The sequence below is a fragment of the Cyprinus carpio genome, chromosome A22, assembly GCF_018340385.1.
Source record: "Cyprinus carpio isolate SPL01 chromosome A22, ASM1834038v1, whole genome shotgun sequence".
NCBI classification, from domain to species: domain Eukaryota; kingdom Metazoa; phylum Chordata; class Actinopteri; order Cypriniformes; family Cyprinidae; genus Cyprinus; species Cyprinus carpio.
The window spans coordinates 6176055-6203526 of record NC_056593.1 but is presented as its reverse complement, the minus strand read 5'-3'; the positions used below and the strand labels follow the sequence as shown (position 1 = coordinate 6203526).

General features: G+C 34.6%; 1 protein-coding gene across 1 annotated transcript; it reads left to right on the top strand.

Moving 5' to 3' along the window:
- Positions 1-1431: 1431 nt before the first annotated feature.
- LOC109083354 (transmembrane protein 163-like) lies at positions 1432-26509 on the top strand. The gene is made up of 8 exons (XM_019098146.2): positions 1432-1849; positions 2870-2989; positions 12066-12109; positions 12200-12291; positions 14476-14572; positions 20576-20687; positions 22766-22907; positions 26317-26509. Exons 1-8 carry the CDS (start codon positions 1684-1686, stop codon positions 26507-26509), a joined length of 966 nt encoding a protein of 321 aa, XP_018953691.2. The 5' UTR covers positions 1432-1683.
- Positions 26510-27472: the final 963 nt, after the last annotated feature.

Here is a 27472-nt window from a genome sequence, read left to right as displayed (position 1 = left end):
GTTTGCGGATGATACAGTGGCGTACACATTTCCGAGGACCTGACCTGGACTAATCACATACAAGCTCAAGTTAAAAAAGCCAGACAGTAAATATGGACATTAAACACACTGCACTTTAGAGACTCTGGTTGTGTAGGGTTACCCAATAACTCTTTGCACACTGCACTTTTCTGAGATAACCTAGCTATGAAACTCATCCTCACTGTACATTGTTTACATTACTGCACATCATCTGAGTAGCAGTTTCTGTGTAGCATCTCTGCACATCATCTGTGTAGTGGTCTAATATATTGTGTATGTTTCATTATTTGTATTTAATCTTCTTCTTATTTTTTTTCTCTTCTTCTTATTATTTTTTTTTATATATTTCATTATTTGTATTCCATTTTCTCTTATTTTTTTTCCTAAAAAGAGTATTCCAGACCTACATTTCACTGCTTGTTGTATGCCATATAACTTGTACGTGACAAATAAAATCTTGAATCTTGAACTATATATGTATATTAAATACACACAAATATATATACACACAAATCGGATACAAAAAAGTTAATTTGCTTGGCATGTAAATTCTCAGGAACAACCATGATACATTATTTTGTTATTAATAAACTATTTTTATTCTTAATAATCAAAGGTATTTTCCTTGTTATTTGACGATCTTTATTGTCCAAAATTTGTAATGTCCCAGACCAGCTTTAGTGTTTAGCCAAGAACTGCAATAGTGACTTTGTCACACAAGATGTCGCTAGTTTCACCTCCACTGAATAGATTTGTCATTACTTTTGATTCAAAATACACGCATACAACCTTAACAGCAGCCTATCTATCTATCTATCTATCTATCTATCTATCTATCTATCTATCTATCTATCTATCTATCTATCTATCTATCTATCTATCTATCTATCTATCTATCTATCTAATCTATTTTTTTTTTTTTTTATCTATCTTATCTATCTATCTATCTATCTATCGATCATAACACAATCTATCTATCTATCTATCTATCTATCTATCTATCTATCGATCATAACACAATCTATCTATCTATCTATCTATATATCTATCTATCTGTCTGTCTGTCTGTCTGTCTGTCTGTCTCTCTGTCTGTCTATCTAATCATATTTGTCAAATAAAAAACACTTCTAAGGCTGATGAACTGATAATAATTGGAAAAAAAATTATTGAAACACAAATATTGTGCCAAAATGAAACCTCCTAGTTCTTGCTTTTTTCCTTTCAGAAGTAGCTTATTCAAATAAGAGGTTTCTGAAGGAGTTCATGTGTGAAGTGTGAACTGTATTTGTTTAATCTGAACAGATGGTTGTTTGGTCACATGTCTCCAGAGCTCACAGATGGATTTTCCATATTTACACTATTTGTGTTAGCCTAATAATAGTTTTTGAAATTTCTGGAGGAGCAAGTTTGTTTGTAAAGTACATAGTGCCTGAATGCACTGTAAGTCGCATTAAATAAAAGCGTCTGCTGAATGCATAAATGTAAACGTAAAGTGCAGGTCGCACGTGCGTGTTTTTAATTAGCGCGTGTGTGTGTGTGTGCGTGCGCGCGCGCGCGAGTGCTGCGCTGAACGCTCCCCAGCAGTGCGCGCGTCCTCCGCTCGCGTCCAGGTGTCACATTCTTCGGATGCTTCTGATCATTTGAACCCGGGACCGAATCATCATGACGGACCCCTCCTCTGCTGCTGACCCCGGTCCTTGTCCTGCTTCTGTTCCGGATCCAGCGGTGCTGGACTCAGCATCGACTCCTGCAAACGGACACCATCCGAACCAAGCAGACACTTTCGACATGGAGCAGCAGATGAAAATAGGAGAGCCGGAGGACAACGGTACGAGTTTGGGTTTAAATACTTTTGATAGAGACTTTATGGGTTTATTTGCGTGGAAAAATACATATACAGGTGAACCCGGGGCATGTTGTCACACGCTTACTCCAGTGAATATTTCTCAGGGTGGGTTTATTTCTGAAAGTCAGTTTCTGAAAAGAGATAAAATGTAAAGACTTGCCTTTAAAATATATTAATATAATAAAAAAGACTAGCAATAAAATATAACTAATAAGCCTAATTCAATACAGCAGTAATTAATTACAATAGAAACACTATTTCATTAACACTGATTTGTGATTAATACATTTTTTTAAGATGAAATATCATCTAAAGTATATTTTAAAAAGCATGTTTCACAACATATATGTATTTAAATCTATTATAGACGATTTAATGGCTAATTTAAATAATAAATTAAATTAAATTAAAAATGCATAAATAAAGACTTTATGTAATATTAACATTTATGTAATTTTATGTAATAAATATTTTATTACAGAATTATTTTTTGTTAATAAATGTAAAAAATTTAAAATTAATAAATAAAAAAATATAAAACTGTGTATGTTTGAAGTTACAGACATATTAAATGTATGTGACAACTTGCCCCAGTCTTATGCTTAGAACGCAGATTCATTCATTATATAGTCCACATCTTTTCTGAATGGATTGTAGTGTGATTCTATTGAGCGCGACATCTACAACTGTAGTTTTGAGAACAAAATTCATAAAACATTTTCTTATTTTAACAGTTAATTTGAACTAGATGCTATGAATCAACATGCAAGAACACACTGCTAAAGAAAACAAGCATTTGTATAATTGGACTTTTTAATCAAAACCTCACAGTTGCTGAGATACTGCATTTGTGACAACTAGCCCCGGTGTGTCTCATACACTTTATTGACTTATTTGTGAATAAATCCCATTGAACTTCTCTAAAACACATGTAGGATGTGTTTAGATGTGAAAACAGTGAGATAACCCGATGTGAGCTAACTGAGCGATGTCCCTCAGCAGGTCTTCTGGAGAGCAGTATGCGTCTGAAACCCCATGAGGCTCAGAATTACAGAAAAAAGGCATTATGGGTATCGTGGGTCTCCATTGTGGTGACAATGATCTTAGCCATCGCTGCGTTCAGTGAGTATCCGGCCCCTCATCTAGAGAATCATGGGCCCCTTGATAATACAGACCTGTATGATGTCATATCCTGTTTTGAAGACGAGCTCCTAGTCGATGTAGCTTTATTCTTTTGGGGCGTTGTGATACAGTTTTAAAGAACGAGTTCAGAATCATTTCTGTAGTAGCAGTTTGGTTTTTATCTTACAGTCTGGAGTGGGATGTTGAATCATGTATTTATATAATTCATATAATTATATATATACATATATATATATATATATATATATATATATATATATATATATATATATTACTTTTACAAAAAGTTATGATATATGTAATATATGAAATAAAATAATGTTATATGTTTTTTATGTATCATAATATAATCATTTATGATATTTTCATGTTATATATTATTAAATTATATAATTAGTTATATATAATTTATTAATACAGGTAACTGCAAAATATGTCATTAATTTAAAATATATATAATTCTACATAGAATAATATATTAATGTAATATATAATAATGCATATAATATTTAATGTTATTGTAATTTAATGTTAATGTTACCAAATTTATAATATAGATAAATAAAATAATATAATTATATATTTATATATTTATTTTATGTATCATTATATAAACATTTATAATATATTTTTAAATATATAATAATATATAATTTTTATAATGCATATAACAAAATGTATATGTACTGAGCAGTATATATAAATATATATGTATGTATATATTTATATACTGTATATATACACACACAATTTTTTTTACAAAATGTATCTATATTTAAATATAAAATATAATAATATAGTTATATACTTATTTTATGTATCATTATTTATTAATTTTTTATATATTTAATATTATTTAATTATATAATTAATTATAAGTAATTTATATAATAATAATAATTACAAAATTATATGTATTTAATAAATATTTTAATATAATTCGAGAGAGAGAGTTGAGAGAGTATATATATATGTGTGTGTGTGTGTGTGTGTGTGTGTGTGTCTGTGTGTATATATATCATATTAATTTACACATTTTTTCTGGGTCGAACAGAGCCAACAGCTGTGTGTAGTTTGGTTCAGTGCCATGAGCTTGATACACAAGATCAGGTTGGACAAGTTTCTCCATGGCTGTTCTGCAAGATACTTTGATAATCATCACTGAAAGAAAGTGCACAGGATAAACTCAGACACACGGCAACATCGTAAACCAAATACATTTACAGCACACTTTATTCTCAGCTACAAATAGAGAATATCCTCAGAGGTACAAAGTGATCATACATTTTATTTTTTATTTTTTAAAGAGTTTAATGTACTGTGGAGACAATTTTACATTCTGTACTATATAGACTGCATACTGTGAATTTTCAGTATGCATATAATACCTGGATCACAGTTGCTGTTTTCTAGAATACTGTATCCCAAAATGCAGTAAACTCATCCTGACTACATTTCCAAAAAGATCTGAGGGACATTTTAGGTTTAATCGGCATTATGCCTCAAATGCTATTGATATAGCTTAACTTGAACCCCGAATATTCTCTTAAATCTTTAAGCAGGGATACTCATGATGGCCTTACACAGACTCTTGTTGTTGTTTTCTCAGCACAAAGTGCACTTAATCATTTTGTAGACTGGTTCCAGGCCATGTGGTTTAATCTTGGAGCAGCTAACAGAAGCCCCGCGCTGGTTATGAGGTATGGTTTTGAGGGAATGGTTTCTTGCTCTGTGCTCGTCCCTCAGGATTGAAATGACTCACCTTACACTTCCAGAGTTGTAAGGGGACTCTGGGACTCACGTTGCCAGGCTGTGAAGATTCAGTCATAGCAACTCCAGAGCAACGAAGCCTGAGGGATGTTGTCATTTAGTCGTCTCAGTCTATCTGTAATGGCAATGTTTTGGCGTCAAAGGAAATTAAATGATTGTAGACAGCTGGTAAGGGCAAATGACAGAGAGAGAGCTAATTGTTTTGATAAATTAACCTGTGAAAAACAATAAATATCTGAGGATTTTGATTTGCTAATGGCTTTTTGACTTGGACTATTAAGCAACCACCTAGCAACACCCTAGAAACCAGCCAGAACACAATAGCAACCGCATAGCGATGTGCTACCGCCACTCAGAAAATCTCAGCAATAGCTTAGCAACACCTTAGCATTATAGCAGCTAGCTATGGCATGAGCAACCACCATTTCATTGACAAAATGGTTTATTTTGTGAGCAGTTAACTTAAAAATGATCCTACATAAATGGAAATAGGTTGATTTGAGTTGAAATTATTATATTATGTGACAGGATTGCAGAAGTGATACAAGAGATATGGTTTAGTATTAGCATTAGCATTTAGCCTCTCCAGTACACTCACTTCTTGTTCCTGTTTAACGCTTTCAAGACATTTAAACACACAAACTTGTCAACCACTAGCAAATATAGCTATGCTGTATAAAGAAGCTGTTCGACCTTGCGTGGAAAACCAAGTTGTCGGTGAATAACACACCTCAGAATGATGCGATTCTGACCAATCAGAATCAAGTATTCCAGAGAGCCATGTGATAATACCATATAGAGTCCTCAAAGTTAATAAAAATGCACTAAAAGCCACAAAAATCCCATTTTGATCTTCTCGCAGGTTTTCAGGGTGAATGCACAAATTTACGTTATTTATTAGTTACATGTAGCTAATGCAGGGATTCCCCAATTTGTTAAGTTTTTTGTCAGCCGACCCTCTTTCACAAAATATATTTATTTATAAAAAATAAAAAAAATTAAAAATGAGATTTTAGGGTAATACATTACCACATATGCCAGCTGACATTTCTCTGATATTGCTTAATGGTCACATTCATCTTTTTTAGCAAGTGTTTTAATTTGATTGTTGCTATTTCAAATTGATTTATATTAGTTTTAAATTTTTATGATTTAATTATTAGCTTTCGATTAGTTTTTATCAAGGGAAACCTTGATTTAATGCACTTCATGTTGTTAATAACAACAAATGGAATATATTTTCATTTCTTTTTGTATTTTTATATCAATATGGTACAAGACTATCCTATTTAAATCAACGTGATAAGAGATCAGAAGTGATCTTGAAGTAATCAAAAAGTAGTCTGATTATATTACATAAAGTGTTTAATGAAATGGATTACGATACTAACCACAATTTTTGTCATGCAGTTTGCTGAGTAACAGCATTACAATTGGAAGTAATCTACCCAGCACTAGTGGTAGCTATTTTATTGCTAGGGTGGTTGCCAGATAGTTTTATACTGGCCCAAGTCCATCCAAAGTCTTTATAATATTCTACTCCCTAGAAATGACTCTTAACCCTCTTTAATGTAAGTCTGTGTGATTTTGTCACCCGTTTTTCATCTGCCACATTGTTTAGAAGTACATTAGCGTATAGAGCCCTCAGTAAACATGCGCTAAAAGCTTTAAAAAAATCCCATCCCGACTTCCACAGTGTCTTCAAGAGCACCAGAGTTATGTTTGGGTGGCGTGCATTTGGGTCAGTATGGGTTTTGAGAAGATCAAATCTATATTTGAAGGCTGGATTATGGTTTTAACCGAATTATCCTCGAATCGGTTCAGATAATGTGTCTGATCAGGCGATCCGAGTCTCACTATGCTCCCTGAAGCACTTGTGAGGCTGCGCTATCTGAAGTGTAAGCGAGACGGCTGGTTTTTCATTAACGGAAGGAACTGAACGGGTGTGTGCGGCCGGCGAGGGTTTGTGTACGTTTTAGAGGCGTTTGGAAACTGATGAAGGCAGAAAGAAGGAAGGATGGACGTAAAGGAGAAGAAGAGGAATGGTCTTATATATGCCAATATAATTCCCAGATGTCTCGCGGCTTGCAGCGCAGCCAATTTACACGCTGTCAGCGACAGAGTGTCTTCTGCTTCACACAAACGCACAAATGCGCTCGCATACCTCCAAACCTAATAAACACATCCAGAAATGTCTCCATTGTGGGAAATAAGCCCTATTTGGACCAGTGAAACGTATTTAAATGTCAGTTCCTGAAGAATTAACTGACTTTAGACTGAAGGAAACGAATTTAGTATGCATGTGGAAATTTTTCTTGCGCTAGGCACAGAATGTAAATATCACTCTGGTGAGGAGAGGTCACAGATAAAGGAGGGGTAGTTCGCGCTCATATTAATGCATTCAGCACTACCAGTCTGTAAAAGCCAGCATGCCAACTCCCATAGAGCCCCGAGTCTAAAAATAAAAGATGGAAGATGGATAGAGAGAGAGAGAGAGAGAGAGAGAGAGAGAGAAAAGAGGTGGAGGGTGCTTTGCCCTCTCTGCGCCTCCTCTGTTTTTTTTAAACAGTGAGTCAAGTAAACAGGTTTGTGAGAACAAATAGATGAAAGTCTTAAAAAAAGTCACAGTCTCACGGATTTCAGTTAGTAAAAACAATTTTAGCACAAGTGTTAGCAATATTAGATCAAGTTTTCTATTATCATAACTGATATCAGGTCTTTATTAGCTTTAGTCTTAGCATTATTAGTTTTAGCAAGAGTACTGCTATTTATTAGCCAAAGGTTTACCATTCGTTTTAGTATACGTGTTAGTTTCAGTCGGATTAGTTTTTGTAGTAGGCCTATTGTAACGTATATACCTACTATAAGAGACACTATAAAAAATATATATATATTAAAAAGATTCAAAATAGTAAGAATAGCATACTGGTATGCAGTTTAAAATTTAGCAGTTGTATGAATGGCTTCTTGAATCATTGATTGATTCATTCAAAACCCTGAATCATTCCAGAATAAACATAACCATGTTGATCAAAGATGCAATGAATAGAATAAAACAGTCCGTATTGACAATATTGTGTCTGAAGTATGTAGCGTAATATTGACTCAGCTCTATAATATACTGACTGTATGCAACTTGACTTAATCATAGTTAGAAAATCTTAAATATTAGTATTAATATTAGTATAAATCTGTATAATTTAATAATCTATAATCTAGTATTAGTTTAGATATTTAGTTTTTGTGTTATCATAACAACACTGACCAGTCAAAAGTCTTTCATGCGACTCCAGACTTGTGTCGTATCAGAAGATTGTTGAAAACGTCCTGTAAGTGATAACAACATGCAAATTTATTCACCAGCTCTTGCACAAAAACTAGATCACATTGCCTGTTTTGGTTTGTGTGTGAAGATGCTTGTGTGTGTGTGTGTGTGTGTGTGTGTGTGTGTGTGTTTGAGGCAAAAAGACAGACCGAGCAGAAGACGGGATTTTCAGAGCAGCTGTTGTGTTGGATTTCAACATTCTGCAACTCAGATTCTGCCCTATTTTCACAGAAGACACACCTAAAAAGAAAGTAGAAAGTGCAGTTACACACAACAAACCAGGAACATCTATTTTAATCAACAACTATTTGTCCTGCTGATCCATGAGACTAGCAAAATCTTCAATAAGTTTACACATCATGTGCCACTGATACATCTGAGAATAAGTGTCACAAAATGGTTCTTGCCGCATAGCAGCAGCGTGTTTGTTCACTGTGTTAGACTGCATGTGTTCAAACATCCATAACTTGGGAGAATGGGTGCTTGTCATTATATATGCTTAGAGAGATACTCCACCCCAAAATGAAAATTTTGTAACTGATCACTTACCCCCATGTCGTTCCAAACCCGTAAAAGCTTTGTTCGTCTTCGGAACACAATTTAAGATATTTTGGATGAAAACCGGGAGGCTCGTGATTGTCCCATAGACTGCCAGATTGCACGTCTGATGGCAGATGGAGTATTCTGACGACGACTTTCATACCTTTTATGGACCTTGACACTGTTATTTACTTGGCAGTCTATGGGGCAGTCACAGGCCTCCCGGTTTTCTTCCAAAATATCTTAAATTGTGTTCCCAAGACGAACGGAGCTTTTACGGGTTTGGAACGACATGAGGGTAAGTGATTAATGACAAAATTTTCATTTTGGGTTGGAGTATCCCTTTAAATGTGATTTGAAAAATACAAAAAACAAAATTAATGTTGCAGTATTTTTCATTAGCATACTGTATGAGTAATGCAAATTTTCTCATGTGTTCTCGTAAATCAAACATTCATAACCTACTGGAATGTGTATCAGCTTTTTTTTTTTTTTTGAGCCACATATGCTCAAATGCTGATTTGTAAAATACGAAAACACAGAAACAATGTTGCATTTTTTTTTCTTTCAATATTGTGTTACACAAATTTTCTTTTATGTTCTCGTAACACTCATAGCCTGCAAGAATGGATGTTTGTCAGGTTTTTTGAGCTACATTTCCTCAAAGCGAAAGTAGACAAAAATAGTGTTGCGATATTTTTAATTACAGTAATGTATGAATTATGCAGGTTTGCATGATCCGTACAACATGCAAACAGACATCACGCAACACAAATGTGCAGAACTGTTAACAACAAAAGTAAAATAAAATGTTACATGACGATTTTTTTTTTTTGTAACTGTACTTTAATACTTAAAAAATATGAGTACATATAGTGAAATGCTAATACAGCCATCAATAAATGTTTCACGGAATGGTATCAAATAAAGTCCAAAAATAAAGTTAAGGTATTCCGGTGCCATAGCTTTATGAGAGATGATAAATTGCGCAATATTACTTCAGGTGACTTGCGTAACTCATAATGTCAAAAAAAGAATGTCAATTTTTTTTTTAAATAATTTCACAATTTATCAGAACAATAATTTATAGTATATCTTAAATAAATAATTTATTAAATGACATTAAGAGACAGGGAGATACATCTAAAGAAACAGCTTTAAAAAAAAAACTGTAAAAATATGTCCTATACTTACATAAATTAGTTAAGTTAGCAAAAATAGTTTTTTTGCAAAAACTCTGTGATGTGCCCATGAAATTCAATGTCTATTCAAAGTGTTTTGTTTTTACATCAATGATAGACTAAAGCTGAATTATTCACACTAGTCCTTTGTACACATGAAGCGTCATTGTGATCCTATCATATCCTATGGTTTTACGAGCTTTAGTTTTTATGATCAGCTCTGGCCGCAGTATCAGCACTCCTTCTAGAAGCTGCTGACTTTATGAATATCGGCATAAATATGACTTCCTAATGAGCAGGGAATGGTTTCAGCTTTCCACAGATACACAACTCTCCATAAATCCTTGCTTGTTACCCAAGATGCACTGCATGTGGTACAACTAACCCCCCTTAAGTTTGCTGTACAATTAAGTTGTTGATGTTGTTCCCGAGACGTGTTTTTTTTTTTTTTTTTTTTTTGAGTGGAAACTTCTAGTGTGTCCGACGGGATTCTGTAGGACAATAAATGACTGCACAGATTATGGATGTTTTATAGACTGTTGATGTGTTTCTTGAGAATGGCCTCTTGAGGACTTGAATTCGGCTGGCGCGAGACGTCTAAAACAGAGTTGATTCCATTAAATGGAACAGAATTTATATTTAGAAACTGCTAAATCTTTAATCTCATGCCGCAGCAGCTCCGTTATTCATTTTTAACGGTGTTCCTGAGGAACAGAGAGAGTGTGTGTTTGTTTTTGAGTAATGACTTCTGCCATTTGAATGTGTGTGCAAACTTTAGCTAAAGACTAACGCTGGTGTATTTGAGTATGATTATTATTGACTTTTACCAAGGCTGGATGTTTGCGACCACCTTTATTCAGTTATTATTCAGGCATTCAGAACCGAAATAGAACAGTTTTAGAATTTTTGGAGTTTGTTCCCCCAAAAATAACCAAGCCGGAACCATATGCCAACATTAGGGGAACATTCCATGTTTGGAATTGGTTCCCCAAAAAATATCCAAACAAGAATCATCCACTAACGTTTAGGGGAATGTTTCATGTTTGCTGGGATACTGCACCACAAAAATAGAAACTAAAGAGAACATTCATAGAATGTTTGGAGTCTGTTCCCCAAAAAATATGTTTACACTATACAGTACCATATTACACTCTAAATTCGTATTCTTTACCATACTGTGGAGCGTATTCTATATTGCTGTACTGTACAATCAATTGCACAAGGAAAATAGGATCTGGGTACTTTTGAGAGTTTGGATGACCCTCATCCAGTCTCGGGGTGGAGGATTCAGATGCATTAGAGGTCAATATAAGGTCGATAACTGGACACGAGCCACACTGCCGTTTGGGAAGCTCAGATCCATGTGCTGACATCACAGTGTGAAGAGATGAAATCTGATCCAGGCCACTTTACTTGCTGGCAATCATTCAAACACAGTTTTGCAGCAGGGGAATGCATAATGTTTAGATATGTATCTGAGACAAACACTTACAGTATCATAATCAATATTAACAGCATATTCTTCCTGAATGCCGGAGTGGATGGTGACTGGACACAAGCTGTGAAAAGTAAAGGAATTAAAATGCACATTAATTCATAACATTTCCATTGCCGGCATAGAATATTGTTAAAGGGATTATCTGTTTGTCTGACTTATTAATTTAATTAATTCAAAATAAAATATTTGAAAAAATAACTAATGAACTTTAAATAGTGAAATGTATTAAAAAATATTTTAAAAACACTCCTGATTTAAAGTTTGTCTGTATGTATTTGTTTGTTTGTTTAAATAAAACAATATTTAAAACAATTAAACACTTCACATTTTAAGTTTGTTCAAGTGATAAAATTTTAATAAAAGTAATAAACTGATAAACTAATTAATTATTTAATTTAAAAGATAGTTTATTAATTTGATAGTTAATTATTTAATTAATTAAAAACAATATTTTGTAAATTTAAACACTTCCCATTTACAGTTTTTCCAACTTATGAACTCTCTTTTAATTTTTTTATGTATTTATTATTTTTAAAGAAAAAATATAAAAAAAATTAAACACTACACATTTACCGTTTTAAAGGTAAAAAATAATTAATTAATTAAACACTTCACAATTAAAGTTTGTCCAACTTATGAACAATTTTTTTAAATGGAAAAATGTATTAATTCATTTAAAATAAAAATATTTTAAGTTGAAATAATTTTCATTTGAACTAACTTTTCCCCTTTCTTTTGTAGCTGTTTCTATAATGCGGCATAGTGCATCAGCGTTTGGGTTTGCTGTAAGTATGTGAACACTTCCTATAATTAAATAGCAATTATTTCACAGTCTTTAATGCTTCACTTCATCAGTGTCGTTTATTTATTTGCAGTTTGATGCCATTCTGGATGTCCTGTCCTCCATAATCGTGATTTGGCGATACAGTAATGCGGCGGCCGTCCATTCAGCTCACAGAGAATACATGTGAGTACACGTGATCCTTCCTCTATTAAAACAAACTTGGGGGACGCGGTATAGTTTGTGCTCTGCGGGGGATTCTGGGTAGTGTCAGTAGCCAATTAGACATCGTTTCTAGGAAACAAGGAGCGCAGAAGGTCAGACTGATCTATCAAGATAATGATGCTGAGATTTTGACATGCTGAAGGAGAACATTAGTGGGCGTTCTGTGGTCAAACGAGACACACAACTAATTATCTAACCAAACTGTGGTTGTTAAAATTATCATGTTTTCAAATGTGCTGTATCTTTAAGACAAAATTAGCATAATTTACCTAAGCAGGTTAACATTTCCAAAAGACCACCAGCTTTGATGGATGGAGGCCAGGCAGACAGACTCTCCGGTCCCACAGGAAGTGGCCCCGCTCTGGGTTTCATGTCTAAAGAGGGTCTTTAGACAGTCTCTTTCTGTGTTCGGCGTCCCTTATCGGCTGAAGGACAGAATAGAGATGGCAAAAGGGCGGGAGGGCTTTGTGAATGGAAAGAAAGGACAGGAAGCAGAGAAAGAGAGACACAGGACAAAGGCAGAAGACTCTGTTTGTAATGTGCCATGAAGCCATGGGTCTCTGGGGGGATCTGCCTGGATGTGGATCGCCGTGGAGACAGATTACATCATAACGTGGGCTGCATTAGCAAGATGACATATCTACTGGACTCCAGACTCATAAAGAGTAAAACCATTTGAGAATAATGATTTACTTTTATTGTGAGTGCAAAAATCAGTGCAATGCTACGCGAGATTTCGCTGGGTGGTTGTTAGTTTGTGGTGAGTGATTCCTATAGACTGGCTATATGTGGTTACTAAAGTGTTCTGACTGGTTGCTAGGGCATTGCTAGGTAGATGTTAGTGAATTCTGCATGGTTTGTAGGGCATTGCTACAGTAGGTGGTTGCTAGGGTGTCATTGCTACGTTTTGCATGGTTTCTGAGGGCATTGCTACTGTAGGTGGTTGCTAGGGTGATGCTGTTGTGTTTTGCATGGTTTCTAGGGCATTGCTACTGTAGGTGTTTGCCAGGGTGGTGTTGTTGTGTTTTGCATGGTTTCTAGGGCATTGCTATTGTGGTTGTTTGCTAGGGGTTCTGATGCTGTGTTGTGTTTTAGGGTGATGCTATTGCGTTCAGCATGAGGGGTTGCTAGGGTGATGCTGTTGTGTTTTGCATGGTTTCTAGGGCATTGCTACTGTAGGTGGTTGCTAGGGTGATGCTGTTGTGTTTTGCATGGTTTCTAGGGCATTGCTACTGTAGGTGGTTGCTAGGGTGATGCTGTTGTGTTTTGCATGGTTTCCAGGGCATTGCTACAGTAGGTGGTTGCTAGGGTGTTCTGAGGGGTTGCTAGGGTGATGCTGTTGTGTTTTGCATGGTTTCTAGGGCATTGCTACTGTAGGTGGTTTGTTGGGTTATGTTGTTGCTAGGGTGTTCTGAGTCTAGGGCATTGCTACTGTAGGTGGTTGCTAGGGTGATGCTGCTGTGTTTTGCATGGTTTCTAGGGCATTGCTAGGGCATTGCTACTGTAGGTGGTTGCTAGGGTGATGCTATTGTGTTTTGCATGGGGCTGTCGTATTTCTAACACACTAAATATTAAGTTGTATGGACTATCAAACCAGAGATGATCAAACCCATCAAACAATCATCTCTGCAGCATCAGCAGGGCTCCTTCTTGACCCGTTTTTTTATGAGATAAACTAGATTAAATTAATCTGCATGTCTTAATTTCATCTTAATTTGATCCCCCTGGACTGTATCTAGCTGGGTGCGTTTGTTTGGTTTGATTAATTAATCACTAACTAAAACACAGACTTAACGGACTAAGCTTGCCAAGCCCGTTATGATCCGTGTGTAATAAACAGAGCAGAACGGCCCTAAAACTTCACCAGATTTCACCCCAACTACCCCTGCGGCATAGTAAATAGTTGAACAGATGTCTGCGCCTATTAACCATGCTTGATAAGACAACTACAGCCCTCAACGCCTTCATTTTTAAACGCAGGGCTTGACAGGCCTAATAAGAACGAGATACTAAAGCGAGCAGAAGCTTCAGAGTTGTGTTTTATTAACTGACTCAGACACAGGAGGGGAATTAGACCGTGAACTCAATAAAGCGTCAGCTGGATTGATGTTGTGGTTTACTCAGTGTACCTTGTGTGTTTTCCAGAGCGTGTGCCATCCTCGGAGTCGTGTTCATCTTGTCGGCCATCACTATCCTGGTGAAAGCGATCCATGATCTCGCCACAAAACTGCAACCAGAAGTGGTAAGAAAACAACTAACACATAATTCAGCATCTTATTTAGTTGGTTGATTCATTTGTTAATTCACTGACACATTGATCTGTTCATTGCATTGGTTGATTGATAGTTCCAGTGGTTGATTGATTCATTTGGTTTGTTCATTCACTCATTGATTTCTTCTTTGCATTGGTTTGTTGTTACCTGTTGTTGATTCATTTGTTTGTTTGTTCATTTACTCACTCATTTGATTGGTCCAGTACTTGATTTATTCCTATTTTTTATTTTTATTTTTTATTTTTTCTTACCAACTCATTTGTTTGATTGGTGACTGATTGATTCAGTAATTGAATCATTATATATTTTTTTCATTTACACACTGATTCATTAATTTTCAATTTTGTTCATTTACTCACTGATTTGTTTATTGAATTGGTTGATTGATTTTTCCAATTGTTGATTCATTCATTCGTTGGTTGGTTTATTCACTCACTGATTCATTAATTGGACTGGTTGATTGATTGCTCCATTGATTCATTGTTTTTTCATTCATTCACACACTGATTCATTAATTCATTGCATTGGATGACTGAGTGATTGTTCTTGGCTTTTCACCTGATTCACTGATTGATTGTTGCAAGCTGTTATTTTATTCTCTAAGCTGATTTGATTCTGTCATTTTCTAAATATATTTCCATGTTTATTTGCTCTAAGCTTTCATACTCTCATATCTTTTTGCCCCGCTGGCATTTTATTGAATGTAAACTCCATTCAAGAGAGTCTCTCAGGTGAAAGATGCCGCGCACAAACACAACACTACATCTTTTCATGTCGTCGGTTGTGTGAGTTCTCCCTCGGCTGGAACTAACGGCGCCTGCTAAACAGCAAAAGTGTAAAGCTGAATGAACACGACAGAGACAAGGTGTGAAGTCACGGACGAGATTAGAATAGTCTGATATCACTGTTGCCAGGCAACATGAAGAGGGGAAATAGTTTCCCCTAAACCAGTTCTTCAGTACACCTCTACTATCACTCCCTCTCTCTCTCAATACAGCTCTCCATCCGTCTTCCTGTGTTGAAACGAGACGCTGATAGCCTTGGTCTGGTACTGCTTCTGTGGTCTAAAGACTCCACTGCTACTGTACATTCCTTAAAGGAAAGGAAATAATCCTCTTTTCAATCAAGAACCAATCAAACCAATCACATTATGAACTTTGTTTCAAGTCTTGCTACTTGTTTTACAGATGAACCCCTCTTGGGTTCTTTAGCTTTTTTTGAACATTTACTACTCGATTGATTTTATTTATGAACATTGATGTCATTTGTGCACGGCTTTCAACAACTCTAACAAAGAAGAACAACGTTAACAACAGGAGGATGGAGGACGATGTGATCGGAGCTGTGTTTTTGTTGTGTCTCGCAATAATGGACATGGATTGTCGACGTATATGTAAAGCGATTGAAAGAACGGAAAGGAGGACTACGAATCACCATGCACTTCAGTGTCCGTATATTTATCGCAGTTCGTCATACTTGCGAAATAAGTTCAGACAATGTTTACAGTATGTTACATGGCGTTTTAAATAATGGCGGATGAGAGCGTTTTCGAAGGCGTCTGGCCAATCAATGTCTACTTACAGTACGTCACGGGTAGTACCAGTTGTGCTGGTTAGACCCTGCTGACGTTGTTTATAATTTAGTTCTTGAAAAAGGCAGTCCGGTACTAAAATCGCACCCAGTTCCTGCATTGCGAAAACACCCAAAAGTGGGTAGTTCCACAATTAGTTCTGGTACTATGAAAAGGTTCCTGCAGTGTGAAAGGCCCTATTGAAAACTAAAAAAGGTTCTATGATGACATAAGAATTTACATGTAAAGTTTCTACGATGATATAGCTGAAAGGTATCTCTGATGACATAACGTAAACTAAAAAAGGTACTATGATGATCTAAAATTAAAACATTTCTACGATGACATAATTAAAACTAAAAAAAAAAATCTATGATGACCTTAAAACTAAAAACGTTTCTATGATGGCATAATGGAAACTAAAAATAAATGTTCTACAATAACCTTAAATTATTTATGTTTATATGATAATGTAAAGTAAAATAGGTTATGTTTTGACGATAGCATATTGACAACTAAAAAGGTTCTATGATGACATAAGAATTAAAAGTTTCTATGATGATATAATAGATAAAAGGTATGTCAGATGACATAACGAGAACTGAAAAAGGTTTAATGATGACCTAAAATTAAAAAAGTTTCTACAATGGCATAACGAAAACTAAAAATGTTCTACCATGACCTAGAATTAAAAGCTTCTACGATGACATAGCGAAAACTAAAAAAGGTTCTGTGATGACCTAAGAACTAAAAAAGTTTCTATGATGACGTAACGAAAACTTAAAAAAGCTTCTACGATATCCTAAAATTAAAACGTTTCTAACGGAAACTAAAAAAAAAGTTATATGATGAACTAAGAACTAAAAAAGTTTTTACGATGACAAACTACAACAAAAGCTTCTACGATGACAATGGCAACTGAAAAATTTATACAATGACAAAACAACAACAACAAAAATGAGAATTCAGAAACTCATGGGAACTTAAGAAGGTTCTATTATGACGGAATGAGACCTAAAAAGGTTTTATCATGTCATTTTCTCATAAGGCATGAGACTGTAAACCTTTTTAGAACCTTTATCTTTAAAAGCTTAGCAAACAAAATTAGGGTGTAATTGAGAAGACGATAACCAGATAGGAGACAGAGAGAGAGAGACACAGAGAGAGAGAGAGAGAGAGAGAGAGTCTGAGCTGATGTTTTAATCAGGACTCTGGCTTCTCTCTGGAGGATTCCTGTTCCTGTCTCAGCGTGTAAAGCTGGGTTTTGGCGCATACAAGAGCCGCCTAAAAATAGATCCAATATTTCCCCCTCCCTTCATCTGCTGCTGATGTCAGAAACACTTCCCTCCTTCTTTTCTCGCTCTTATTTTTTCTCACATACTCACTCTCTCATGCTCTTTCGTTCTCTAATGAAATGTTAATAGGATGATCTGAACAAGGTGTTTGAAATGGACTGCCCCCTTTTGCAATCCCATGTGTGCATTTCTGAGAAAGATCAACTGTTTTTCAGGTGCTATAAAATCAATACAACAATCTTCCACTGAATAATCCCATCTGTGCCATTAGCACTTCCTGTCGTAAACCTACTAGAATAAAACAAAATCAGTATACTAAGTGACCAAATGACACAAAACTACAGCCCTAAATAATGATCTTTACATAATTTTATGGTCCTGTGGTCAGAACTACACACAAGATACACAACCATAAAAAATTATGATAGCGCAACTGCTACCAATTCCCTGTCTGATTCCTGGCAGAGATGAGATGGATGATCAGATGGTTCTGAGAGAGACGTTGTGGGATGTTTACGGGCAGGCAGACAGTGTTTGTGATAAATGCGAGGGCATGAGGTTGTTTTTTAACTCTTCAGGGAGGGTTAGAGTTGTTCAACACTATCCGCGAGACACAAACCTCATTGTTTTCTGTTTTCTTCAGCTGCCTGACATCAATATTGATGAGCTTCTCTCACCAGAAGATCCATCATAGCGTATATGTGGAGGGAACAGATGATGCATTGACTGACCGTTTGTGTCTGTGTGTGTGTGTTTGTGTTGGGAACCTTGCAGCGTTGCATTTTTTTCACATCTGCAAGGCCAGCGCGCAATATTAATGATTCTGTTCGGGGCTAAGGCAACTCGCAACTCTGGTCATCTTTTTTCTTTTTGCATCCTTCCACTGTTTCTTTCACCTCTGCACATCTTATTTCCATTCATATTGCTTTCTTTTTAACATATCCATAGTTACTTCACATATTAGATTTGCATTATGCATACTAAACTTACTTACATGTGTGAAATACCCAGGACTTGTTCAGAATACTAGCATACTATTTACTGCATACTGAGCAGTATATAATGTTTTATGATGATATAGTATGTATTTATTATGTATGTTTTATGCAGTGGTATTTTAAATAATAGTATAATGAATTATTTACTTTGCATATTTACTTCAGCAAGTGTGCAGTGTGAAAAGTTTTGTATGCATAGGATAGCTGTATACATTTTATTTTAGCATGTGTGCAGTGTGGAAATTTTTGTATTTAGTATGCTCCTGTTTGAAATGATTATTATTGCATACTGCATATGTTTTTATAAATAGAAAACAGTATGGTAGTACTCCATTCTGAACATAGCCTAACTTTGGCTGTCTTTGAAATATTAGCTATCTACTGTACATACTGCACAGTATATACTGAAATAGTATGTATTATGCAGCAATAGACATTTCAAATATTAGTATGCTACATTATTTTTACTTCAAGTGTGTGATATGTTATTTTTGATTTAATTTTAGAATTTTGTATTTTACTGTTTGATGTGTTTATTTTTTATTATTCTGCTTTTTTAATAGGAAACAGTACAAAAATATTTTAGTGTTTCTTTTTTTATGCATAGAAAAATATGACTATTTAGTATGCACCTGTTTGAACTGTTTACTGTTGCATACTGAAACTTATTTTTATTTTTTACTCTTGTTTTTTAAATGTTTATTTTTTTATTTAGTAAGCATTTTTTTTTTATTATGTTATGGTTTGTGCTATTAGGTTTTATTTTGTTTTGCGAGACTTCTGGTTCATTAGCCCCTGCAGGGAAATAAAGAGAAGAATAACGACGTGCAATAAATGGTAAAACAGTTTGCACTACAAACCAGTGTTCATAATTTAGATAATAAATTAAAATAATATGGTAAGACACACCAGTTTGCAATATAAAGCAGCAAAACGAGCTGGTTTGTACAGCTAAAAATAGCTGGATGCGGATGAGACCGGAAGCCAGACCCTTTAAATTGTGGCTGGATGCGGATGAGACCGGAAGCCAGACCCTTTAAATTAAAAAAAAAGGTGACAGCCTTGATTATGTCGTAGTATAAATTTCAGTAGTTTGTCAAAAAAAAACTTTATTGTGAATGTTTTGTTATGCTTTAGCATTTTAATTTATGAAATGTTTGATGTGTTCTGTATTACTGTTTATTGTATAAGACATTATAAAACAAGAAACATAGTATGCTGATATTCCATTCTGCTAGCATACTACACACTGCATACTAGACAGCACATTATGCACTAAGAAACATTTCAAACAGTAGTATGCTACGTTGTTAAGAAACCTCATTACCTTGCATGCTAATTTCAAGTAAGAAATGTGTACAAATGTTTGTACATACACTTCATGAGGTCATGTGACAACAATTTAGTATGGATAGAGTTAGAAATGTAGCAGTGACTCTTCAAACAGTACATGCTACATTGTCAATAAACCTCATTACCTGGTTTGTTTACTTCAGCAAGTGCACAGTACGTTTTTTTGATGCATAAAATGATGAAACAATTTAGAAGTCTACAGTTTTTATATGCTTATTGTTGCATACTGTGTGGTTTCAAACTATGCCATTCCACTAACATACTACATACTGCATACTAGACTGCAGTGTATACTGTATTTATAAAGTGCTAAACACTTCAAAACAACAGTATGCTACATTATAATCAGGAAGTGTACAGCCTACATACTACAGTATATACTGCAGAAATAGTAAGAATAGTGTGGTAGTGTTATTTAGAATATAAAGTGACTTATTATTTGATCAAAATGTACATTTTACCCAAATTTGAATGCAAAAATACTATACTGAACTGTAATGAGGTTGTGACAACAGTGTAGCATACTACTACAATATTTGAAATGTTTAGAGTTGCCTATTTAAAAACAATACACAGTATACAGTATATATTGTATAGTGAGTTTGGTTTGCTATTTTATTTGATACATTGATTTGATTTAGTGTAGAGTGTGTTATTATGTGTGTGTTTTTGTTTTGAATAAAACCGTGTAGCTGACCGCTATGAACGTCACGTTGTGCTCAGTATAATAACGTCTCTCTGTTTCTCTTCCTCCAGGATGACTTCCTGTACAGCGTCTCAGTTATCAGCGGGGTGGTGTGCGCCATTCTGTCCGTCTGTAAGTTCATGCTGGGGAAAGTCCTCACCAGCAGGGCTCTCATCACTGACGGTACGTTTCCCCGGAAACCTACCGGGTTACCGTGGTGATATGCCACCCTGCTTTATTATTCACAGTGCCCTGGCAACGTGTCTGGTCTGATTTCACCTTAGCTCCTCCCATTCTGACTTCCGAGCAGCTGGAAGAAGCAGGATTCCACACCTAAACTATATTTGGCTTAATAAACCAATTCCATCATATCCCAAAAATAATATTACTTTCAAAACATTAACGCTCAAGACATCACATTACAGATGTTAAGTTTGTTACAAAAATAAATGCACCCATTGTCGTTCCAAACAGTTTCCTTTCCGTGAAACATGCGATATTTAGCAGAATGTGCATTTTTTTTTCCATATACTGAAAGATGGTCAAGCTCCAAAAATGAGAACAAATATGTTTTTATGGCTTCAGATGACTTAAAATACAATTCAAATATAGTAGAGGCTACTTTTATGGTGGTTTTATGGCATTTTCATTTGTTAATTTAAAAGACACTTCAAAATACTGAAAACGAAAAGGCAACAGACAAGTAGAGACAGACACATATATATATATATATATATATTATATATATATATATATATATATATATATATATATATATATATATATATATAGAGAGCGAGAGAGAGAGAGAGAGTATATATATATATCACAGATGGACATGCACACACACACACACACACACACACATGCACACGCACGCACGCACACACACACACACAGTTAAAATTAAATCATGTGGCTTATTGAGAAGAGGTGTGCTGTTACCTTTCTAACTGACCAAACTTGCAATTTCTGTAAAATCACACTGAAAAAAAAGAAAAAAAAAAAAGTTGTAGGATTTACTTTGTGATATTTACTAGCAATTTCTGATTGAACGGTTTCAAATAATTACAAAGAAACGGCAAGTAGAATTATATATGAAATTTATGAATGATGTTTAATTAGAAAAGAACATTTCTGATGCATTTTGTAATTAAGTTTAGTTTAACTAAAAACATATTTTGATGTCTCATGTTTAGTAAGTTTAGCTAAAAAGGCTAAAAGTTGAGCTAATAAAGAGCATTTTTTATGGCTTATGTTTAATTATGAATTTTAGTTAAAAAGTTTAAAAGAACCTTTTGATGCCTTGTTTAAGTTTAGTTTAACTAGTAAATTTTTAGTTAAGTTTAACTAAAATATATATTTTATATCTTATAAAGTTAAAAAAAAAGTTGAGCTTAAGTTTTTTAATTATTAAGTTTAGTTAAAAAGAAAGCTTAACTAATTTTTTGTGTGTCATGTTTAGTCAGTTTAGCTAAAAAGTTTAGCTAATTTATTTACATTCACATTTAGTCATTTAGCAGACGCTTTTATCCAAAGCGACATACAAATGAGGACATTTGATATTTATTTTATTTCTTTTTTTGGATGTCTTATGTTTAATAAGTATGTTTGACAAAAAAAAAGTTTAAAAGTTTGGCTAAAAAAAAGAGCCTTTTTTTAAAAGTACTAACAATTTCTATGTGCAAACTGTTTCAAATAATAACTACAACGAAACGGCAAGTACAATTAAACTTTCAATGTAGCAAACTTTGACATTTAACTGGAATTCATTAATATCACACACACACACACACAGTCTGAATGAGCGAATCGCACGCCAGCTAAACCTCGTGTGTGAAATTCACCAGCTGTCCAAACATCTACTATTACTGCACCAGCTATTACTGATCATCTCAAAATACGATGATTTATAATCTGTAAAGATAAACATTTCTGATGTCTCATATTTAATTAGTAAGTTTAGCGAAAATAAAAAAAGTAGGTTTTTTTTTTTTTCATGGTTCATTTTCAATTAGTAAGTTTAGCTAAAAAAGTGAAAATGTTTATCTTTTTGTTGGCAATTTTTTTGGCAAGTTCTGCTCCAAAAAGTTCAAGTTGAACTAAAAATCACTGTTGTCATAATTTACTTTGGTTGTTCCAAACCTCTACGGCTTTCTTTTTTTCTGTGGAACACAAAAGTTGACGTTTAGCAGAATGTTCACGCTGCTCTTTCCAACTTTTCTTTTTTTTTTAACATGTACGTAATTATTCATTTGCAGGTTTTAACTCTCTAGTTGGCGCCGTCATGGGATTCTCCATCCTGATCAGCGCCGAGGTGTTCAAACACGAACCTAGCGTCTGGTACCTGGACGGGACTATCGGGGTTCTGATCGGACTGATCATTCTCGCCTACGGAGTCAAGTAAGAGTCCAAATCCAATTCAAGTTTGGAAAACAAAGGCGGACTAAGTAAACTGAGTCATTCTGAAGTGTAAAAACAAAAATGTTACTTTAAAGAGTTTATAAAATAACTAGAATAAAATAAATCAAGGCTAAAACAACAGATGCTAAAAAAAATAAAATAAAACAACAAACTTCAAATGAAAACTTAAATATTCTAATTCAGAATATTAACAAAAACTAAATAAAAAATAATTAAATAAGAATTAAATGTTTAAATATTGTAGTTTTTTGTTTTAAAGCACAAAGCTGTTTAATAAACAGTTATTTAATAATGTCGTATACTCTTGAGGGGTTTCAGGCATGACTCTGTTTGTCTTTGGTTCAACTGTAAATATGCTGCTGGAGGCTTTAGCTAAAGCCTCTGAAAGGGATGCTAATGAAGTAGAGTTTTGTTGGTTAAATAGCTAATATAATTATTATAATAACACTACCCTAGAGACTGTTTTTAGAGCTTGACTCATTGTAATAGAAATGTAACATGCACATACGTCGAAGATTCAGGGAATCATATGCAAAGCTCAGCGTCATCTGGAAGATTTCCCACTGCTAATCAAACGCTGAATGACTTGAAGCTGAAATGTAAATCTTTAAGCTGAAAACACCACCAGCTGTGTCTCTTTCCCAAGAGCAGAGGTCGTTTAGTTTGAAGTGACAGGCTTCGTCCTTCAGAGGTTGGGAAGTTCAGAGCTGCACATGCTGAGTTTAGCCTTGTTATTGTGCCGTACTATGCCAATAAATACACAGTGGTTTATTTATAGCTGTATAACTTGTAAAGTCAAAAAAATTAGGCCTAAATTTGAGGTTTATGTTTTTGAATTGCATGTAAAAATTTCCATCCATTTGGATTACTCAGATTTAATATAAACCAACTATTAAACTTTGTTTTCACAATTATTAGATTTATGCTCTAAGCAAGTTGAATAAATGCATTTTAAAAATAGGATTACTTAAAAAAAATAATCTAATAGATGCAGATAGCTTTTTTTTTCTTCTTACTGGTTTCATTGAGAAATATTTATCACACTGAGTTTATTGGTTTATAATAAAACTGTATTATTCAAATGGATGTAATTTTTTTACATGCAATTCAAATGCATACATCTTATTTTAGGCCTAAATATTTTCAAATATATATTCAAATGTTTCCTACCAGACTCGAACATGCACTGCCACATATACAATAATTAAAATAAAATTCCACAATAGAAAAGCCAAACATATGATAGAAAACGAACTATAGCTCAAAACCATGTCAAGTCTAATTAATTAATTGACTGCATTATTTTAGCATCAATGAGATACGGTTCTATTTTTTTAAGCATTTTTATTTTTGTATTTCTCATTTTAATTTTAGTAATTTTGTGCTGTATTTTTGTATTTTTTAGTTACCGTTTTCTTTTAAATATATCTATATAGTTATTATTTCAGTTTTAGTTTTTATTTTAGTACATTAAGTTAAACGGTTACCATTTATTCATATTTCAAATAATAAACATTTTTAATGGTCTTAGTTCTACTTAATTATAATAATCCTGTAAATCGAATAGGTGTTGAAATTACGTTTTTTTTAGATAAACTTTTTTAAAACATTCTAATAGTCTACAAGAATTTTTAAGATTTATTTGTTTGTAGTTGTTGTTTGTATATTTTGAATATGTTGATTTATTTGATTTATTTCACTAATTCCATTCAACTTTTATATTATATTCATTCATTACACACAGACTGATATATTTCAAATGTTTATTTCTTTAATTTTGATGATTATAACTGACAACTAAAGAAATACCAAATTCAGTATCTCAGAAAATTAGAATATTACTTAAGACCAATACAAAGAAAGGATTTTTAGAAATCTTGGCCAACTGAAAAGTATGAACATTAAAAGTATGAGCATGTACAGCCAATCAATACTTAGTTGGGGCTCCCTTTGCCTGAATTACTGCAGCAATGCGGCGTTGGCATGGAGTCGATCAGTCTGTGGCACTGCTCAGGTGTTATGAGAGCCCAGGTTGCTCTGATAGTGGCCTTCAGCTCTTCTGCATTCTTGGGTCTGGTATATCGCATCTTCCTCTTCACAATACCCCATAGATTTTCTATGGGGTTAAGGTCAGGTGAACTTGCTGGCCAATTAAGAACAGGCATACCATGGTCCTTAAACCAGGTACTGGTAGCTTTGGCACTGTGTGCAGGTGCCAAGTCCTGTTGGAAAATGAATATGCATCTCCATAAAGTTGGTCAGCAGCAGGAAGCATGAAGTGCTTTAAAACTTCCTGGTATACGGGCTGCGTTGACCTTGGACCTCAGAAAACACAGTGGACCAACACCAGCAGATGACATGGCACCCCAAACCATCACTGACTGTGGAAACTTTACACTGGACCTCAAGCAACGTGGATTCTGTGCCTCTCCATCTCTTCCTCCAGACTCTGGGACCCTGATATTCAAAGGAAATGCAAAATTTACTTTCATCAGAGAAACATAACTTTGGCTACTCAACAGCAGTCCAGTCCTTTTTGTCTTTAGCCCAGGCGAGACTCTTCTGACGCTGTCTGTTGTTCAAGAGTGGCTTGACACAAGGAATGCGACAGCTGAAAACCCATGTCTTGCATACGTCTGTGCGTAGTGGTTCTTGAAGCACTGACTCTAGCTGCAGTCAACTCTTTGTGAATCTCCCCCACATTTTTTGAATGGGTTTTGTTTCACAATCCTCTCCAGGGTGCGGTTATCCCTATTGCTTGTTACACTTTTTCTACCACATATTAATGTGCTTGGACACAGAGCTCTGTGAACAGCCAGCCTCTTTTGCAATGACCTTTTGTGTCTTGCCCTCCTTGTGCAAGGTTGTCAATGGTCCATCTTTTTGGACAACTGTCAAGTCAGCAGTCTTCCCCATGATTGTGTAGCCTACAGAACTAGATTGAGAGAGCCATTTTAAAGGCTTTGCAGGTGTTTTGAGTTAATTAGCCGATTAGAGTGTGGCACCAGGTGTCTTCAATATTGAACCTTTTCACAATATTCTAATTTTCTGAGATACTGAATTTGGTATTTTCTTTAGTTGTCAGTTATAATCATCAAAATTAAAAGAAATAAACATTTGAAATACATCAGTCTGTGTGTAATGAATGAATATAATATACAAGTTTCACTTTTTGAATGGAATTAGTGAAATAAATCAACTTTTTCATGATATTCTAATTATATGACCAGCACCTGGATATGTATTTTTTAATATTGCCACATAAGCACTAATTACTTGGCCACAGCTCTGACCTCTAAAGTTAACTAATTTTTGTGAATTTTCTTTTTCTTGCCTGATGTGAAAATGAGTGAACTTACACTTTTCTTTCTTTCTCTTTCTCCGTCAGGTTGTTAAAGGACATGGCGTGGCGGTGTGTGTCAGGCGGGAGATTAATTGCGCTTCGAGTAGCGATTCTGATTCCGGATGACCCAACACACACACACACACAGAAACACTCCTGTGGAGATTCTCCTGAGAGGAAAACACAACGTAACAACACACACAAACTTCACCTGCCTCAGGGCAAACTCAGCCACTAATTCCCCTGTAAATATGGATCTGAAAGGGAATAACTGAAACTTATGTATTATTATGAAAATGTGTATTATCGTATCGTTTGAGATGGCAAAGAGCCATGGCGCTGAAACAAGACATCTCAGAATGTATATCACCTGATATATAAACCCCAGCTTCATCGCATTGAGTTATAGATATGTATCTGTATAATGGGTGAGAGACCTTTTTTAGGTATGATTTGTGCAGGTTATTACAAATATATTCAACATTTTTAAACGTCCAGATTAAGACGGAAGAGGTTTATCAGGTAAACTTAACACAGATTGTCATTTTTGTCTAGTTTGTTTAAATTAAGGTTCTATTTATTTCAGTAGTTCTTTACTTGCACTTGTGAAAACCTTTAAAATATTCACATGAAATAGACTAAAATTACACAAGAATTCATTAGTTGTCCAACATTCGATTTCAAAAGTTCTCGTTATAGAAATTCCAATAAAATGTCACAGTGGGAAAGCCAAAAACCTCATATAAAATCAAGTATAGATCACTCGGAAAGTGTACAAATTGAAGTTATGCCAAAATAAACGGAAGGGGTGCTGAAACTACATTTTTTTGTAGATAATAAAATGACTCAAAGTTGTTTTCTTAACAGGGACCTTAATTAGTTTCTTTTTTCCTTGTTAAATGTGCCATTGAATCATCTACATGAACTTTAAAGTATAATATTCAACAAACAGGGCATTTTCATATCTAATACTATTGTAACATACTCTAAACATAATACATGATGAAACTTTCAGTACTTAAAGAGCACTAGTCTAAGTCTACAAACTAATTGCTAGAAACCGCTTCGTTTGCTAGACCTTATGTAATTTCATCTTTCGCACTCCATCGAAACGGTAAAACTCTGTGAAGTTCATTTGTTATAGCTTGATCCAGCCTTGCGTATAGCTTTTGGTGAAACTCGTACTTGTATTAAATGGCAC

What these genes read in the sequence shown, in the direction of transcription:
- LOC109083354 (XM_019098146.2), top strand. Translation starts at nt 1,684, where the DNA reads ATGACGGACCCCTCCTCTGCTGCTGACCCCGGTCCTTGTCCTGCTTCT. An exon ending in AGGAGAGCCGGAGGACAACG is followed by an intron (nt 1,850 to 2,869) that starts GTACGAGTTTGG and finishes GTCCCTCAGCAG; the next exon opens with GTCTTCTGGAGAGCAGTATG. An exon ending in CAGGGCTCTCATCACTGACG is followed by an intron (nt 20,688 to 22,765) that starts GTACGTTTCCCC and finishes ATTCATTTGCAG; the next exon opens with GTTTTAACTCTCTAGTTGGC.